The sequence below is a fragment of the Danio rerio genome, chromosome 8, assembly GCF_049306965.1.
Source record: "Danio rerio strain Tuebingen ecotype United States chromosome 8, GRCz12tu, whole genome shotgun sequence".
Taxonomy (NCBI): Eukaryota; Metazoa; Chordata; class Actinopteri; order Cypriniformes; family Danionidae; genus Danio; species Danio rerio.
Genome location: NC_133183.1, coordinates 32784321 through 32803949, shown reverse-complemented (window position 1 = coordinate 32803949; position 19629 = coordinate 32784321). Strand labels below are relative to the sequence as shown.

Here is a 19629-nt window from a genome sequence, read left to right as displayed (position 1 = left end):
ATTAAGTAGTTATTATTTTTTGTTCTTAAAACTTGGATAGGCAACAAGATTTTTGTCAGGTAGTGTGGCAGTTTTTGGACATAGTTTGTTTTTTGTTATTTTTCAAAAATGAAAAGGAGGCAGCTTTCCGTAATATAAAGGGATTTTCTCCCCAGTGGGCGTGGCCTTCAGATTATGCTGCATTGCATCTCTATCAGAAGAAGACAGTGGTACAGTATGATACCTGAGCAGCCCGACGGTGGCTGAGGGGTTAAAGATGATCTCTGCTCCATTAACGCTGTACATCAGCCAGTTGAGAGGGTGGTGTCGACCATAGCAGATGTTCACAGCAATCTTTCCAAACTGTGTTTGGAAGACACGATGACCAGTGTTGCCTTCCATATAATACGTCGACTGGAGGCAGAGTAAAAAAAAAAACACCACCATAAAGAAAAGCTACATTTCATACCTTTGTATCAGTAAAATACAGTTTGTTTGTTTTGCTTTAATACTCTGATGCATTAAACATTATATCTTTTTTGAAACTATATATTTTTTTCATCTGTTCAAAGGTCAGAACAAGGTGGCGCGGTGGCGCGGTGGCGCAGTGGGTAGCATGTTCCCCTCTCAGCGGGAGTTTACTAAAATTGACCGTAGTGTATGAGTGTGTGTGTGTGTGTGTGCGCATGGATGTTTCCTAGTAATGAGTTGCAGCTGGAAGGCCATCCGCTAAAACATATGCTGGATAAGTTGGCGGTTTATTCCGCTGTGGCGACCCCAGATTAATAAAGGGACTAAGCCGAAAAGAAAATGAATGAATGGTAATAACAGCTAATCAAATCCCTTACATTATGGTAAATCATGTCTTTTCAGTGGCGAGGCAGTGGCGCAGTAGGTAGTGCAGTCGCCTCACAGCAAGAAGGTCACTGGGTCGCTAGTTCGAACCTCGGCTTAGATGCCGTTTCTGTGTGGAGTTTGCATGTTCTCCCTCCGTTCACAAAGACATGCAGTACAGGTGAATTGGGTAGGCTAAATTGTCCGTAGTGTATGAGTGTGTGTGAATGTGTGTGTGGATGTTTCCCAGAGATGGGTTGCAGCTGGAAGGGCATCCGCTGCGTAAAAACTTGCTGGATAAGTTGGCGGTTCATTCCGCTGTGGTGACCCCGGATTAATAAAGGGACTTTACTGACAAGAAAATGAATGAATGAATGTTTTGTCAGATGTAATGTTCACAGGTTTTTATCTTTATTGTTTGCAATAATTTACATTAAATCCTTCGTGGATCGAGCTGACTCACAAAATACCATGAAAATCATACCTAAATTTTGAACCTTAAAGGTTTAAAAGAGCTTGAGAATTAATATCAGCAGCTTAAAAATAAACAAAGCAATATTATGTGTTGGTGTGGATGCCAAAAATAGTTATTACAATACTATTACAATAGTTATGATTCTTGATGTTACAGGTTTAAACGATAAAGACATAGTTATAAAACAATCTCTGTAATTAATTAAACAAAAATAGCAGCGTCCACACAGCAACTATAACTATATGTATATGTGTGTAAATATGTATATGTGCATTTAAGATCTGAAGACATAGAATACTGTATATTGACCTTTTGTGATTTACTGCAAATTAATTGTCACTAAGAAATTAATAAGTTTTATCTGACTTTTTTTGTTGTTGTTGTTGTTGTTAAATTCGAGTATTTATTGAGTATGTTTTTTCCAAATATTTTTGTGCACATTTTGGGTCATTCTATTTAGAAAGCTTAACATCTGTATAATATTTGCAATGTTTTTAAGTGTAATTTCTCAAAACCCCTTAGAATGCAGATAAAACCTTCTAATCGCAATGTGGTGAAAAACACTAATAAATTTAAGCCTTATTTAAGATTTTGAAGACACCTTATCAGTTGTTTATAAGATAAGCCTGCAATGAACATCTTACTCAAAACATGTACCTAATAATAGCTAATTATTCCACAGCTGTAGTTGTCATATTTATCTTTATAGTCATATGTGTGTAACTGCAACTAAAAATAGCAGATGTATGTATTCCAAGAATCGGACAGCATATTGTCGGGAATTCTGAGTTAACATTATCATAAATTAAATAATACTAACAAGTCTGCAGTCATAAAAATGTATGAGCTAGGCCACCCATTGTGGTTTGGACATCACATCCTGAATGGTTTAAAATGGCTATTAAAGACGTCCAGTGTAGTGGACGTTGTGGATCTAAAGTTTAATGACCTAAAAAGTGCAACATGCACCCGTATTTACTTGCCACATGAACAAGTGGGAAAATCTTTGTTTATGAAACAGATCCTCATCTCTGCCTGCATCATCAGTCATGTTGTGAACGTGGTTTCTCAATATTATATAGAACAAACAGACCCTGCGAAAAGTGTTGCATGTGTTGCTCTCAGTATGGATTTAAACGGCGAGCTGTTTCACCAGTACTGTTTCAGTTAGATGTGATTGGGATATCGTGGACACAATAGCATCAGGGTGTGCATTAGCAGTATGGATTTTTCTAAGTTGGACTCGTCAATTCCTCTGCAAAAACTGAGCTGGCAGTACATTATATAGGCGCATAAATGAGTACACCCCATTTGTAAAATGAATATTTTGGTGCATTTCTCAGTGAATATAGGTTATATTTTTGTGCATTTGAACAAAACAGATTTATTAAACAGTAATCATTTGTTAATTTTACTTCGACTTAGTCCCTGGGTCACCACAGTGGATTGAACGGCCAACTATTTCAGCAAATGTTTTACGCGTCGGATACCCTTCCAGCCACAACGCAGTACGGGAAGACACCCAAAACACGTATTTACACACACACACTCATACTCTACAGCCAGTTTAGCTCATCCAATTCACCTAAAGCGCATGGGTTTGGATTTGGGGAAAAATGAGCTTCGAGAGGAAACCCACCCAAATACGGGGAGAACATGCAAACTCCACACAGAAATGCTTCCCGGCCCAGCCGTGATACAAACCAGTGACCTTTTTGCTGTGAGTTGACTGGCTAACAAATGAATCGCTAGCTTATTCAGCATGTTTTTATGCAGCGGATGCCCTTCCAGCTGCAACCCATGACTAAAAAACACCCATACACAGTCCAAAGACATGCGGTATAGGTGAATTGAATAAGCTAAATCGGCCGTAGTGTATGTGAGTAAATGCTAAAGTTAATGAGTGTTTCCCAGTATTGGGTTGCAGCTGGAAGGGCATTCACTGTGTAAAACATATGCTGGATAAGTTGGCGGTTTATTCCGTTGTGGCGACCCCTGATTAATAAAGGGACTAGGCCAAAAAGAAAATGAATAAATGAATGAATACTTACAAACATTAACTCTGCCATTAGAGGGCAAATTACAGAGATTTTGTATTTTTATGCTTTTACCACAGGGGTGCCCAAACTTTTTCATTCATTCATTTTCCTTCGGCTTAGTCCCTCAGGGGTCACCACAGCGGAATGAACCGCCAACTATGTTTAAACATCCACCGTTTAAACTTATCCAGCATATGTTTTACATAGCTTAGGCCCTTCAGCTGCAACCCAGTACTGGGAGACATCCATACACACACAGTCACACTCATACACTACAGCCATTTTAGTTTATTCAATTCACCTATACCACGTCTTTGAACTTGAATGCAAACTCCACACAGAAATGCCAACTAAACCCAGCCGGGGCTCGAACCAGTGACCTTCTTGCTGTGACAGTGTGACAGTGCTAACCACTGAGCCACCCCTTACTGTAAAATGTTAGAGATTTTTTTAAACCACCTGATATTTTTGGCATGTGTTACGACGTGCAAAAATTAGCAACTATGTAAAGATCACACTAGAGATAATTGTGTGTTTTAATGATAGCTGTCAGTTCATGTGAGGCAGAAACAAAATATATGTTGTACTTTGGATTGTGGCCACAGTTTGTGATGCTGTTGAAAATGAATGCTGGTCATGTAACGCGGAAATTCATGCAGGGCAATACGCTGGACTTCGCAGAAATGTTTCTGTGTAAATCTTTTAAACATTTTTGATGTTAATCAGCATTGACTCCTACTAAAATTATCCTTTATTTGGCTGAAAACTAAACAATTGAGCACTCTCCATCCTCTGGTTCCTGCAGGTAGACTTAAGCAGGCTTTCCAAGAAAACAGAGGGGGAACATTTCCTGTTTAGAGCAATATCACAGTGTGTACTAGATCAAAGAAACAACATTAAACTGATAAACAGCACAGCAGGAGACAAATCAACTGTTCTTATTGCCATCAAATCACACACACACACACAGAGACACACACACACACACACACACACACACACACACACACACACACACACACACACACACACACACACACACACACTTCGACTTGTTTAACCTGAAGGTGAAAAATAAGACTAAGCCTGCTAAAAAAAAATCTCTGAAAAGAAACATTTCAATAATAGCTAAACTGAACTTTTCATTTCTTTAGTAACATTTGTGGTCACACTTTACAATAATGCTTCATCAGTTAATGTTAGTTCATGCATTTATACACTAGGAATGAATAATACTTGTACTGGATTTATTAATCATACTTAGGGCGCGCAGAAATCCACAGATTTCCCCAGATTTTTTAGCCCATCATTGAGTGTATTTTTTTACTTGTGAAAATTTGTGTCTATTTATATTTATTCAGTTTTTAAATTAATTTCAGTAATACTATTGACTAATATGAACATTTTCATATGATTTATTTACAATACAGTTTTTAAACTATTTTTTTTAGTCTTTTAGTAAAGATATTCTATAAGAGACTTGCTTTGTTTACCAAATAAGTGGATCTAATTGGATTTGCATTGTAAACATCAAATAAAAGTTAAAAAGGTATTACTTTTTAGTTCATATATTAGTTTTTGGTTATGATACTCACAAAATCATTATGCATAAATCCACAGATTTCTTACTATATTCAAATCAGAAATAGCAAAAAAATGTTTGCAGATTCTGTCTGCCTAAGCAAACTTACTCATTTATTATAATTCTGCACTATTTATAGGTCAAATAAGTGATTATGTGAGTCTGTACTCAAACTATCAGATTTTTTTGTTTCCCCTAAAGCTCATGAAAAAATTTGGATCATTCTCATGAATGTTGGAGAACAAGATGATCAGGTTTTACAAGGTTGTTGCAGCGCGTGCACAGCTGTCATTCAACCAAAAGTGATATTCATGATCATTTGATTACATTCTACTAATAATACTGCAGCAAAGCAAAATAGTCTTTCATCTTTTTTTAGGTTTGGACTTCTCTTGAGGATTATCATTTTCCTAATAATGAAATTGACTATATAGACGGTAAAATGAGTATGTGCTGATTTTTCCTGGTAAATATATATTCTAAAGAAGCTGAGAAGATTAAATTGACCCAGATTTTGGTAAAAACACAGACAATCAAAGCATACAAACAAAAAAATCTTACTGTAATGTATTAAATTCTTTGTATAAACATTTTTTTCTTATATTTTTTTGTAATGAGAGCATTAAGACGTCTCTTAGAGAATTTTTTATGTCTAAAAATCTTGATGTTTTGTGTGTTTCATCTGAACTCGGATCTAGTTTTTATTTTCTATCGTATCGTCAGGTTATTGGCTTGGCCATCCTAGCAGTTTTATTTTACTTTTCTGAAACCCGTTGAGAGTTTTCTTTGCTGTGTTTGGATCACTGTGTTGCTGAAATGTCCACCCTGATTTTATCTTCATCATCTGGTAATGTAGATGTTGGACTGAATCAGCTAATAGTCATGTACACTGACAAGAGACTGAGATGTCAGCTGTTGTCTGGGCTTTCCATGCCTTTTTTTTACCTCCCTTTCTTCATGCGTTTAATCATTTTTTAGCCACTATTTGAATTGAACTTTCCCATTTAACACAAATTATATCAGTTACTTAGCGATACTAAACAACATCACTGTACTACTTTTAAATTTACAACATAATTACCACGTTAGCTTGATGTAAACAAGTGCTGACACTGTATTGATGTGAATGGAGAGTGTTGGTAAGTCTGTGTTGTTTTCTCACTGAAGGTAGTTTGACTGACTTCATTAAAATCTCCAACTCGGGGAATGTGATTCTTCCGTGTTTTGCCCAGCACATTGCCATTATTGGACACCACCACTGCCGTGTTCCATAGTGTGCCGCCGTGGATCTCGTCTCTCTCCAGAATAGGAGACACCACCACCATGTTGTGCTTTTTGGCCAACTGCAAAATGACAATTAATCAGAAAAGGCATCAGGATTAGCAGTGATGGCTGCTCAAAGAAATACATGGTACAGTGCTTACAAGACATTGGGTCTTGTCATAAAAAGGCTAAATCATTTGATATTTCAGAAGATTTGACAGTAATAAGAGACTGTCCAGAGGGGTTTAGGTGTTTCAGAAGACTCATCCCTCACTAACAAAGGTCCAGAATTTGTCCCATACATGAGCTTATTTGTCCCATTTTACATTTACATTTAGTCATTTAGCAGACGCTTTTATCCAAAGCGACTTACAAATGAGTGTTATGCCGTTATAAATGGTAAAAAATAACCCATCAAAAAAGGCTTTAAGACCAAGCGGAATTCTCTGTTGGCTGTCCCTGTGGTGTGACTTCAGTTAATCAGTTTGGCCAATGTTAACAAATACTTTTTGTCCAACAACCAGCTGTGCAAGAAAACATACAATCTAAATAGAGAAAACATTCGACAAGTAACTTTTTTTTCTAAATCTTGGACCTTATTCTCGAAAGAAAACATGACCAATAAAAGTGTGAACTTTTGCACTAGCACTTTTGAACTAGCACTAAAAACAACCCATTTTAAAACAAATTTGAATACTATTTTGACTAATGTTGTTATCCATGCAACTATAATTTTCAAATGTACTTTTTTTTTTACAAGAGATGCTAGAAAAATTTATTTTTTTTATTATTTAAATGGTCAAAAGGAAGGAATGTGCTGGCCAGTTTGTTATTTGCCTGATAAGTGCCAATAGGCTACAGTTTTTAATTTAAAACTCTTTTTCTAATGATATATGATCTAATAAATTTGTATTTTAAAAAATAAATATTTATCATATTTCTTTATTCTAAATATTAAGGAAATATTTTTGGTACACCAAAAAGTGTGGTTATGATGACCATCGGACAAGCTAATTCAGCTAAAAATAGTGCTTAAAATGTAATTTAAATTCAGTAAATACTGAATAATAATAAATAATAGTTAAATAGAAAATGAGGCAAATAAAAAAAATGTCCACTTTTTGAGAAAAAAACCCCACCCTTTCACCAGGCAGGCTTTGTGTACATGTCATCGCTATACTTTTCCTGTTTTTTAATGTATTGTCAACTGGACATTTCACACAATTTTGATACAATATTGATAAGCAATGAAGCTCTTTTTATATTAATAAAACACTTTAATATTTATAATAAAATTTAAATTCTAAATTACTTGATATTGTTACATTTTAAAGAATTAGTATTACTTTAATAAGCCTATTTTGTTTCCCTCAGATATATTTATATTTCTCATAGTCATATTAAGCACATTTTTATTTTATGTTGTAGAAACAAATGAATTCTTGATACAGAATTTCAAAACATCCTCCCCATTTAGTTTTCAGTTTTATTTGTTAGTATTATTTATTTAATTATTTAAAAAAAAAAATGCTAAATATAGAAATATACTCTGTCCAGGGGTCCCTCTCTCGTGTGCAAAATGCAAAAGGCATTGTTGATTTCAGAACACAGAGAAAAAAACTGATGCTCAACATAAAATATGCTATATATTGATATTAATATAGTTATTTACCATTAAAATCTAATTCCTTTAATTCTTTGTTAGATCACCCTGACATTAATATGCGTCAAAAAATGTTAAACAGAATTTTAATTCGAATATTAAAAGGATAGTACCCATACTGACTAAGAATTTTGTATCATAATGAAACTTTGTATTAAAATGTATTGCAATAAAAATAATAACTAGTCATTAATATATGATCTGTATGTTTTATGTATTTTTAAACAAATTATTAAACATGGACAAAATATTTTTAACAGTTTAGCCACAATCCGTAGTGGCCTTAAAGAATATTAATTATTAAAAAGACGTTTGTTTATTATTAATTAAAAAGACACCACTGACTGGTGCAAGAAATATCCTAGCACATATTTGTGAAAGGATAGAAGTGGCTAATCTGTAAACAGTCAAAGGCCATGCAACTCCTCAGGGTTCAGAAGATTCCAGCGTTACGTGCTGCTCCGCTCATCGGCCTGTGCCTCTCGTCATGGTCAGGACGTCCAGGGACCCTCAGTGGGCTTAACCTCCTGCTACATCCAGTAACAAATCACCAGCCTCAAAGCAGCTGTCCAGCACAAACCAGTCAATACTAAAATGCCCATTTTCGAAAGTGACTCCTTTTCTAAGCGGCACAAGGGAATAAAACAGATCAGTCCACAGTGATGGAAATGCAGTCACGTTATGAGTTTGAGAAGTGAACAAATAATCAATCTCGTGACATAGATGAACTGTTCAACTAAATGACCCTGGACCACAAAGCCAGCCTTATGTTGCATGGGCATGTTTTCTGCAATGGCCAAAAATACATTGTATGGGACAAAATTATAGATTTTTATGCCAAAAAACTTTAGAATATCAAGTTAAGATAATGTTCCAAGAAGATATTCTACTATAAATATATCAAAACTTAACATGATTTAAACATGATTTATTTTTAACTTTAAAGATTTTTTTTTTATTATTAAGATTTTCAGAAGGATTGAACACCTTATAGAACAAGATTGTTATGATTGCTTGTACAGCAACATCTGTGGCTAAAGGGATGATACGTAAATGACCAGCTTGATCTCACGAGGAAACAAACCTATTTTGTGCTTTGTCAGTTTAGTGGATAATTCAAACAAATGCATATGATTTCAGTCATATCGTCACCTTGGAATTTTAAGGTTCTATCTGCATTCTAAATGATTTTGAGATGTTGAGTTTTAAAGTTTTTGCATTTCCTATAGCAAACAATATGTGCATAAAAGTTCTCTTTTATACATTAACATGACACAGACCCTAATTATACGCTAAATGTAAATTATTGAAGTTCTCTTACATTTACAAATTGGGGTAAAGCAAACAGGGCAAATGCAGATAGAACCTTCTAATTCTGAAAAGTCATTTTCTGCTTGGAATTATAAGGTTCTATCCGGCAGATCATTTTTTGAAGCATTACTTTTTAAGAAATACAATGAAAAAATATATAAATGGGTGTCGTAACAGTATGTTGAGGCTTGAGGAAGTAAACTTTTTTAATTTTTATTTATTTTTATTGTTTTATTTAATATTTATTGAATATTTTTGACAAGGATACAAGGCTGTGGTAAAAAAATTTATCCAGTACAGCTGTTAATTTTATGTATGTAATATGTTAATATTTATTGAATTATTTGCTTTACATCAGGCATGTCCAAACTCGGTCCTGGAGGGATGGAGTCCAGCAAAGTTTAGTTCCAACCACAATCAGACACACCTAGGCAAGCTAATCAAGCTCTTACTAAGCTTTCTAAAAACATCCTTGCAAGTATGTTGATGCAAGTTGGAGCTAAAATCTGCAGGAAACCGGACCTCCAGGACCGAGTTTGGACACCCCTACTTAATATGAATTATTGATTTATATGTCTTATGAATTAAATTAATTATTTGCCATTCAAGGTTTAATACTGAATTAAAGACTTTAAAAGAAAACAGACAATGAGCAAATTAGTTTAATAAACAGTGAATATGTGAACTATATACACAAATAAAAATATTTCACATTTACAGTAATACACACATTTTTTAATATTTGTTTGTTTCAACATTGTAAAATTTAACAGTTCATCTCAATGAAAAAAAATGCTTCTAAATCATCACATTTACACACATCCTTTCAGTTTCAGGATTCTTCTTCATTTTATGTGGTGTGGCATTATTTAATTTAACTTAGATTTTGTGGTCTTTCTAACCTTTCCTGCGGTCAATGGAGCAGTCCGGTGAAATGACAAGGAAAGCTGATCCTGATTGGGCCTCACGCATGAATTTTAAATGCTGATTGGCTCACAGAAAGAACCTTTTAGAGCCAAGCTAGAGTTGGGCTTTTAAGATAAAACCTTTTTTTTTTTTTTTTTAATAAAAAGTCCTAAAGTGTAAACAACTTATTAAAAAACACCACATAATGTAAATAAGTTGTCAAGAATATGTCAATAACTCAATTTAGATAAAAAATGTCAGATAGAACCTTATAATTCCAAATTTACGATATGAAAATGTTAGATTTTTAAAAGCAGGAGTGACACCAAACCTCACCTCTAAATCCATCCTTCATTGGGGGTGGGGTGGGGGGGGGGTAGCAAATCATTCAAATATTTATTAATGAAATCGTACAAATTCATACAAATTAGCCACTAAGTAAAAAAGTTAAGAATTAGCATGAGATAGCATTGGAAAATGAAGTCTTGGTGCATATTTTGCAGCTGTATGTGGTCTCCGATCTATTGCAGTTGCTGCATTCCAACAGTTTAAATATCTGTTCTGATAGCCTCACAACTATGCCAAATGCTTTGAGTTTGTGTTAGCATCAGGACTAGTATGAGAAAACTTTGCTTTTTACTATTTTCGCTTCAATTCAAGCTTTTAAACCAACAATTTAAGCAGGCAAAGTTTAATCCTGCAAGCAGAGGTGTTTTTTTTCTGGCTGTTTGAACACATTTAAGCACATGAGCTTTACAATCTGAAAGCAATATGTCTTTCAGCTACCTCTGGAAGTGATGGAAAGTGGACAAGCTCAAACTATTTCAGACTTTGTTTCCACCTGTATTTAGCACTGTCTGCTTGTGATTGAAATTCCAAAAATGGACCTTAAATGGACAGTTCACTCAAAAATGAAAATGTTCTTGCCGGTTACTCACCCTCAAGTAATTCCAAACCTTTATAAGTTTTATTATTCTCTTAAACACAAAAGAGGATATTTTAAAAAAGCTAAAATCCCCCTTTAATTAAGTCATAAATACATTTCAACTAAATGAAAAAAATAAAAATAAAATAAAGTATTTTCTTAGCATTATGTTATTAACATTATAGTCAATTTTGTCCAGCAGTAGGTGTACTTAGTTGCTATTTATATTTAATGAAAAGAGTGGCGAATATTTGCAGCTCAGTTTTAAGGCTACATTGTAAAGCAGGTTGCAAGAATACAATGTCAAATGTAAATGAGAAAATATTTTTGTTTATCGATTGATATTGCCTTATTTGGATGATAAAGCCCTCACCTAGCCCAAGCACTTTCTTAAAACACCCATTTCAAGAGTTTACACCTAGCTGATGATTGATTAAAAAGCTTGTTTGGCATGCTGTCTCGGGAGAGAGCCCTGAGCTCATAAGATCCTCGAGCCCGGGGCTCCCTCCCAATTGCAAGGCGAGAGGGGAGTTTGAGCTCAGGTAACTCCCCTGCTGTAGTAGCCAATGAACTAAAATTGATTGCTCTTAAGAAATAACTACTTATTAGGAGCATGTCTATGGTGGTGATTTAGATTAGTCAATTAGCTTAGGTTGCATGTTTTTGGACGGTGTGAGGAAACCAGGGAACCCGGGGGGAAACCCAGGTGAGCATATGGAGAACGTGTAAACTCCAAACAGAAACGTTGGCTGGCTTGGTAAGGACTAGAACCAGTGACGTTCTTGCTGTGAGGCAACATTGCTTACCACTGGGCCACTGTGCCCATCTAGGACAGGAGGAGGAGTAGGGGTAGAAGGGAGGATTCTTCAAAATGAAGATGGCTGTGATATGGAACTTCGGTGCATAGGAATTGTCTGATTGGTAAATCATAAATTGAATAATTCAGGGCCGGCCGCAAGCAATCATTAACACGTGATCCTCTCAAAACTAGTCTATCAATAAACTTCCCTAAACAGTTTTTTAATATGTTTTTTATCATTTTATTTCAAAATAATGCCTTTGCAATTCTATGTGATGGCACAAACATGGAAGAAAGTGTTTAGCAAAGGGTGGATTGGAACTAGTTTTGACTGTTCAGAGTCAGAGCAAATATCCTCTGCCAACAGTAGCAATAATAGATGTAGTTTTAGTAAATTATACAAACACCCTGATGAGCATTTATTCAACTCTTACTTGAATACAAAAGCGTGTGGTGAGCCCATCCTCAGCTGATTCAGCAAACTCTGTCCAGGGCTCCCTCTCTCGTGTGCAAAACGCAAAAGGCATTGCTGTTGGTGCAGAACACAGAGAAAAAAAAATGGTGCTCAACATTTTCCCAAAAAGACTGCATTATTATTACCAGAACTGATTTTTATTTATGAGAGTTCAGTCTCTTGAAATCGACTCTCCTTTGTGTGCAATAAAACTTTGTTTTGCTTGCTAAGAAGGGAGGATGAGGAGTGCAAGTTTATGGCCTTATTTTTTATTAGCAGTTGTTGTTTTGTTTAAAGCGGGATGAAATGATTGCTGTTTACATTGCATTTTTAAATGACTTCTATCAAAGCAAACACGCTTCGTAGATTTGAATGAAGACAGGAAATCAGAGCCCATGGGGTCAGAGTTTTACACAGGGTGCTGGTTAAAGGGGTTCAAGCCTGGACAACGGGACCTATTCGGACGCAGAGGGACTGATTGACCTTTGGGATGCCGGGAGAGTTTATAATTGGAGTATGAGACTCCCTTTCATCAGGGACAAGACACCACAGCCAACACAAACAGACAAACTGCGAGCGCAGCTTAACTTCGTCACTGCGTTTTGCTGATGTAAAACAGATTCTGCTGATGTCTTTACAGGCGCGTTACGTCACCGAAGGCCAAGAAGTCTTCACGTACTCTACGCTGTGCTCATAAATAAGCCCAGTAATTGCTGTGAGGACAACAGGAAATGGTTTATAGATAGCTGTGGAATTTATGTAGTTTTTGTGACAGAATATGTGCAGTTGGTCATGTGTCTAGGTGTGACATGCTTTACTTCATCTGAAATTACTCAAAAACTAAATGAATCACTCATTTTAATATATATCTAGATGTTCAAATCTTAAAAATTTAAAAAATATTTAAAAGTTACAATTTAAAGTAACAATATATTTTGTTTGTTATCACTGCACAATGTTTTGATTATAAAAAAACAGCAGCCTGCAAAAGTAATTCTGGCCAATGAAATCAACATATAAATATAAAAGTATTTAACAAAAAGGATGAAATCCAAGAACTGCATGTATTCCAACTGGATTTTCCAGGCAGTCCTGAATTCATTAGAAAGAGAGCTAGCTGTGCATGTGTGTGTTTGTGTACTCACTCCAGGCTTCCTGGAAGCACACAATATTGACCCCACACATGGCCGCCACCTCGACCATCTCCCCCACACGCTTGTGTAGAGCTGTGATCTGTGAACGCAAAAATCACAATAGGAAGACGGAAGTGCAACTTAATAGATTAAGTTTGTTTCAGTATGCATAGCCTATGTTCCCTTTCGGTTGGGGAACTTCAGTGCCATGAATGGGAGGATTCGGATCAGAAGCCGCTTATCTGGAGAGTATTGAACGGGCCAATGAATGAAATTAATTGGCAGCGTAAGCTTGCGCAGGTGTGCGACATCTGCAATTATCTCAGCATATAAGCACACCTGAAGCCAGCAGACGCCATCCTTTTCGCTTCAGATCCTTTCTGAGTGAGTCGATGAGGGTTCCTCTTGCTGATCAGCACTTCAGAGCGAACGAGTGTGTCTCCCGGTCCAAAGTGGGTCTTCGCGGTGGCAGACGGTCGAGCTGGGTTACTCCCTTGCCTGCGGTTCTTTGGGTTCGGTCCTCCAGAGCGGTGCGTATAGTTGCAACTTTCCTAAAAGAGCAACACAGTCGTGCAGCACGTCCTTTTCAGGATGGCGCTCCGACTGTGCGTTTCTGGATGCGGGGGTTTCCTGTCTCCGGATGATGGACACGATCACTGCATTGCATGTTTGGGGGTCCAGCATGTTAATGCGGTGCTCGCGGGCGGTTCATGTCGTCATTGCAATGCCATGACCGTTGCACAGCTAAGATCGCGGCTAACTTTCGCAAGAGAGCGAGCCACCCCAGTTGCCTCCTGTTCTAAAAAAGCAGCGGGCGCTCGGGCAGATCTGAGGGTTTCAGCGGGAGCTAATCCGCCGCCCACGGGCTCGCGGACCTCTCGCTCCTCACGGCGCTCCATCCAAGCTTCGAGTGGTGAGAGTGATCCGTCTAACCAGATGGTAGCTCTCACACTCGCTGACACCGGAGATCAGATGTCCTCCGCGGCATCGGAGGGTGGGCTTTCACTGTCCGACGAAGATCCGGACCCGCTCGCCCCCTCCGGGCAGGTGAGCGCTGTCAAATCGGATCCTGAAGCGGACATGTTAGCCGTGCTTTCCCGGGCTGCTTCGGCCGTGGGGTTGGAGATGGTTTATCCCCCAGCTCCGCGGCCGGACCGACTAGATGGGTGCTACGTAGAGGACCAGAAGGCGAAGCCTTCGAAGCCTCTCGTCCCCTTCTTCCCGGAAGTGCACAGTAGGCTCACTCAGTCCTGGAGGGCACCTTTCTCTGCCCGTGCTGCGAGTGCCTCCGCCCTCACCGCCCTTGACGGCGGAGCTGCCAGGGGGTATGAGGCGATCCCGTCAGTGGAGCGCGCTATCGCGGTCAATCTTTGTCCGCACGGCGCCTCTACGTGGCGGGGTTTGCCCCGCCTCCCGTCCAAAGCCTGTAGGTTGTCTGCCTCCCTCGGAGCCAGAGCTTATAAGGCTGCGGGCCAGGCTGCTTCTGCTTTGCACGCGATGGCCACCTACCAGCGCTACCAAGCGCAGGCGCTGGCCGAGCTGCACGAGGGCGGGTCCAACCCAAGCTTATTACATGAGCTGCGCACCGCGACCGACTATGCTCTTCGGACTACTAAGTCCGCCGCGTGTGCGCTGGGGAGGACGATGTCCACACTTGTGGTTCAGGAACGCCACCTCTGGCTAAACCTGGCCGATATGCGCGACGTTGACAAAGTTCGCTTTCTTGACTCGCCCATATCCCAGGCTGGCCTGTTCGGCGACACCGTCGGTGAATTCACCCAGGAATTCAAGGCGGTGAAAGAGCAGTCGGATGCGATGGGCAATGTTATCTATCGGCGTGGCCGTAAGCCCGCTCCGCCCGCCGAGCCATCCACCTCCGCTGTTCCTCGCCGAGGGCGCCCGCCAACGAGTGCTGCCCCGCCCCCGCCTGCGCCTCTGGCCAAGCGGGCGCGGCGTTCACCTCGAAAGCAGGCAGCCCCTCCTGCCCAGGGCGCCGTTAAGTCCGGTAAACGGACCGCGAAGCGTCCCTGAGACAGGCCATCCGGAGAAGAGGAAACTTGCTCTTTCCCCGCTGGAGGGCGGGGCCCCGATAACAACGGTACTTTTCAGTGCCACCAAAACATCAGTAAAAGAGCACTTTTTCCCTTCCCCGGATGTGACTGCACGAGTTCTGCCAGTCCGGGACGCGCTGCCTTCCGGCTCGCAGACTCTACGTGCTTCGCCAGTGGCTCACGAGCGCTGGGGGGACGGTCTCCCTTCCCTCAGCCCTCCAGCCCCCTCTCCGGAGTCAGGGTGCGGAGCCAGAGCGAATCGCTCTCCTCCAGCTTTTCCGCGGGACCCTCGTGCTTCCCGGATCAGCACACCCACTCCGCGCTGCCCCACCGCTGGTACGTCAGCGATTGTAGCGATGACTCCATTAGCGAGGGCGCTGCCTGCCTGGTTAGCGCGGGCCAGCCCCTTGCGGTGGCTCATACGCACAATCAGACTCGGTTACGCGATTCAGTTCGCGAAACGGCCCCCCAAGTTTACGGGCGTGTATTTCTCCAGGGTCAACCCCCTGTCCGCCCCTGTCTTGCGAGAGGAGATTGCTGCCCTCCTGGCGAAGGGTGCAATCGAGCCGGTTCCTCCAGCCGAGATGGAGAGTGGGTTTTACAGCCCATACTTCATCGTACCCAAAAAGAGCGGTGGGTCACGGCCAATCCTAGATCTGCGCGTTTTGAACCGCTGTCTGCACAAGCTGCCGTTCAGAATGCTCACGCAGAGGCGCATTCTCCAATGCGTTCGTCCTCGGGATTGGTTTGCAGCCATAGACCTGAAGGACGCGTATTTCCATGTCTCCATTCTTCCACGCCACCGCCAATTTCTGCGGTTTGCGTTCGAGGGTCGAGCGTGGCAGGACAAGGTCCTCCCCTTCGGGCTCTCTCTGTCTCCGCGGGTCTTCACCAAACTCGCGGAGGGTGCCCTAGCGCCCCTTCGGCTCGCGGGCATTCGCATACTCAGTTATCTCGACGACTGGCTGATTTTAGCCCACTCGCGGGAGCAATTGATTATGCACAGGGACGAGGTGCTTCGGCATCTCCGCCTACTGGGGCTTCAGGTCAACCGAGAAAAGAGCAAACTCGCCCCCGTGCAGAGGATTTCTTTTCTCGGGATGGAGCTGGACTCGATCACCATGGTAGCGCACCTCTCCGAGGAACACGCTCGCCTGTTGCTGAACTGTCTGAGGGAGCTCGACAGCAAACTAGTGGTCCCACTGAAGTTCTTTCAGAGGCTCCTGGGGCATATGGCATCCGCAGCCGCCGTCACGCCGCTCGGGTTGCTCCATATGAGACCACTTCAGCACTGGCTTCACGATCGGGTCCCCAGACGCGCATGGCACGCGGGCACACACCGGGTCTCGGTTACTGCGCTGTGTCGCCGCGCCCTCAGCCCTTGGAACGACCCCTCGTTCCTACAGGCCGGTGTGCCTCTAGGACAGGCGTCCAGCCATGTTGTTGTTTCAACAGACGCTTCCAACACGGGTTGGGGGGCCGTGTGTCGCGGGCATGCGGCTGCGGGCCTCTGGAAGGGTGCCCAGCTGCATTGGCATATCAATCGCCTAGAGCTGTTGGCAGTGTTCCTCGCTCTCCACCGCTTTTTACCGGTGCTGGAGCGGCAACACGTGTTGGTCAGGACGGACAGTACGGCGGCGGCGGCGTATATCAACCGCATGGGGGGTATGCGCTCTCGCCGCATGTCTCAGCTCGCCCGCCGTCTGCTCCTCTGGAGTCACCCGCGGCTGAAATCGCTGCGCGCCATTCACGTCCCAGGCACGCTCAATCGTGCAGCCGATGCGCTCTCACGACAGCTGTTACGCCCTGGAGAATGGAGACTCCACCCCGAGTCTGTTCAGCTGATATGGGCGCGATTCGGGGAGGCCCAGATTGATCTGTTTGCTTCCCCCGAGAACGCTCACTGCCAGTTGTTTTTTTCCCTGACCGAGGGCTCTCTCGGCACGGATGCACTGGCCCACAGCTGGCCTCGGGGCATGCGCAAGTATGCGTTTCCCCCAGTGAGCCTGCTCGCGCAGTTTCTGTGCAAGGTCAGGGAGGACGAGGAACAGGTTCTGCTAGTTGCGCCCCTTTGGCCCAACCGGACCTGGATATCAGAGCTCTCACTCCTCGCGACGGCCCTCCCCTGGCGGATCCCTTTGAGAGAGGACCTACTCTCTCAGGGACAGGGCACCATCTGGCACCCTCGCCCCGATCTTTGGAACCTCCACATGTGGTCCCTAGACGCGAGGAAGACTTAGGTAACCTACCGACTGCGGTGGTTAATACCATCACTCAGGCTAGAGCCCCCTCCACGAGGCGTGCCTACGCCCTGAAGTGGAGTCTATTCACTGAATGGTGCGTCTCTCGCAGAGAAGACCCCCGAAATTGCCAGATTAGTGTTGTGCTCTCTTTCCTTCAAGAGAAGTTGGACAGCAGGCTGTCGCCCTCCACTCTCAAGGTTTACGTGGCCGCCATCTCCGCTTATCATAGCGCGGTAGCTGGCGGCACCGTGGGAAAGCATAACCTGGTCATCCAGTTCCTTAGGGGTGCTAGGCGAATTAATCCATCTCGCCCCCCTCTCATGCCCTCTTGGGATCTCGCCCTCGTTCTCACGAGTCTGCGATCCGATCCCTTTGAGCCACTCGAATCAGTATCTCTAAGATTTCTGTCCCTGAAGACAGCTCTGCTGGTTGCGTTGGCCTCCATCAAGAGGGTCGGGGACCTGGAGGCATTTTCGGTCAGTGACTCGTGCCTGGAATTCGGGCCGGATTACTCTCACGTTATCCTGAGACCCCGCCCCGGTTATGTGCCCAAGGTTCCTACCACCCCCTTTAGAGATCAGGTAGTGAACCTGCAAGCGCTGCCCCCGGAGGAGGCAGACCCAGCCCTTTCTTTACTTTGTCCAGTTCGCGCTCTGCGCATTTATGTGGACCGTACTCAGAATTTTAGATCATCTGAGCAGCTCTTTGTCTGTTATGGCGGTCGGCAGCAGGGAAGTGCCGTATCGAAACAAAGATTATCCCACTGGATTGTGGATGCCATTTCACTCGCTTATTCGAGTCGAGGTCAGCCGTGTCCCCCGGGAGTACGTGCACACTCCACTCGGAGCGTTGCATCCTCTTGGGCGCGTGCACGCGGCGCCTCTCTAACAGACATCTGTAGAGCTGCGGGCTGGGCGACACCCAACACATTTGCAAGGTTTTACAATCTGCGAGTGGAGCTGGTTTCCTCAAGGGTATTAGGTAACCCTTTGGTGATTAAGGAGACAACTCGGTAGGGTGTTGAAACACGCTTGCTGCGCCATTCTCCCTAACACGGAGGTACGTGCGCCTTTTTTATCTGTCAGTAAAGTTCCCCGTCAGGTGAGCCCTGCAGATTCCTCCGTGGCCCCCAGCACTGACTCAGCGGAGGAGTCACTTGCTGGCCCACTACGTTGTAGGTCTGCCCGCTGGTCAGCCCGCGTTTTGGGTATAGGTGCCTGCTATGCGTGATCCCCACTAGGCGATCCCATGTGCTTATTCCGCCACGGTTAAGTCCCCCCCCTGGGCGGACCCGTGTCTTCCCTCTCCGCTAACCACTCTTTGCTATGCGTACTCCCCCTTTTTAGGGCTAGTCCATAGGTAAATTCTGCCATCTATCCCCCCCTTGGGTAACGGATGGCCTCCGCAGCGTCCTCCCTATCGGGATTGCACGCTTCCCAACGTACTGTCGTATTCCTAGAATTATCTAGATGCTCACGACTTCCCAAAAAATATATCTAAATCCGTAAAACTTCTGTTGAAGTAGGATAAATTAGGGCCAGGGACACGTTGGAGGACCGCGCCCCCCATGATGTGGGTGCGTCACGCTTGCTTGACTATCTCCTCATCGGGGGTGTTGGTAAGGTGCAGTCATTATGGCGCTTTCCATATTCTCCCATTCATGGCACTGAAGTTCCCCAACCGAAGGGGAACGTTCGAGGTTACAGAAGTAACCCTTCGTTCCCCGAGGAGGGGAACGGAAGTGCCATATTCCGTCGCCATAATGACTGTCCCTTAGCTGTTTGAAAGTCTCTTCAGCTTAAAAGGATGGCGTCTGCTGGCTTCAGGTGTGCTTATATGCTGAGATAATTGCAGATGTCGCACACCTGCGCAAGCTTACGCTGCCAATTAATTTCATTCATTGGCCCGTTCAATACTCTCCAGATAAGCGGCTTCTGATCCGAATCCTCCCATTCATGGCACTTCCGTTCCC

At 42.6% G+C, this 19629-nt stretch overlaps 1 protein-coding gene across 1 annotated transcript in view; it reads right to left on the bottom strand.

The window, feature by feature from the left end:
• The window catches only part of upb1 (ureidopropionase, beta), a gene marked incomplete at its 3' end in the record, with an annotated part of 31254 nt that overhangs the window by 8663 nt on the left and 2962 nt on the right, over window positions 1-19629 (bottom strand). The window contains 4 exon segments of the mRNA NM_199616.1: window positions 224-393; window positions 6091-6252; window positions 12211-12305; window positions 13376-13463. Of these exon segments, the coding sequence (NP_955910.1) occupies window positions 224-393; window positions 6091-6252; window positions 12211-12305; window positions 13376-13463 (515 nt within the window).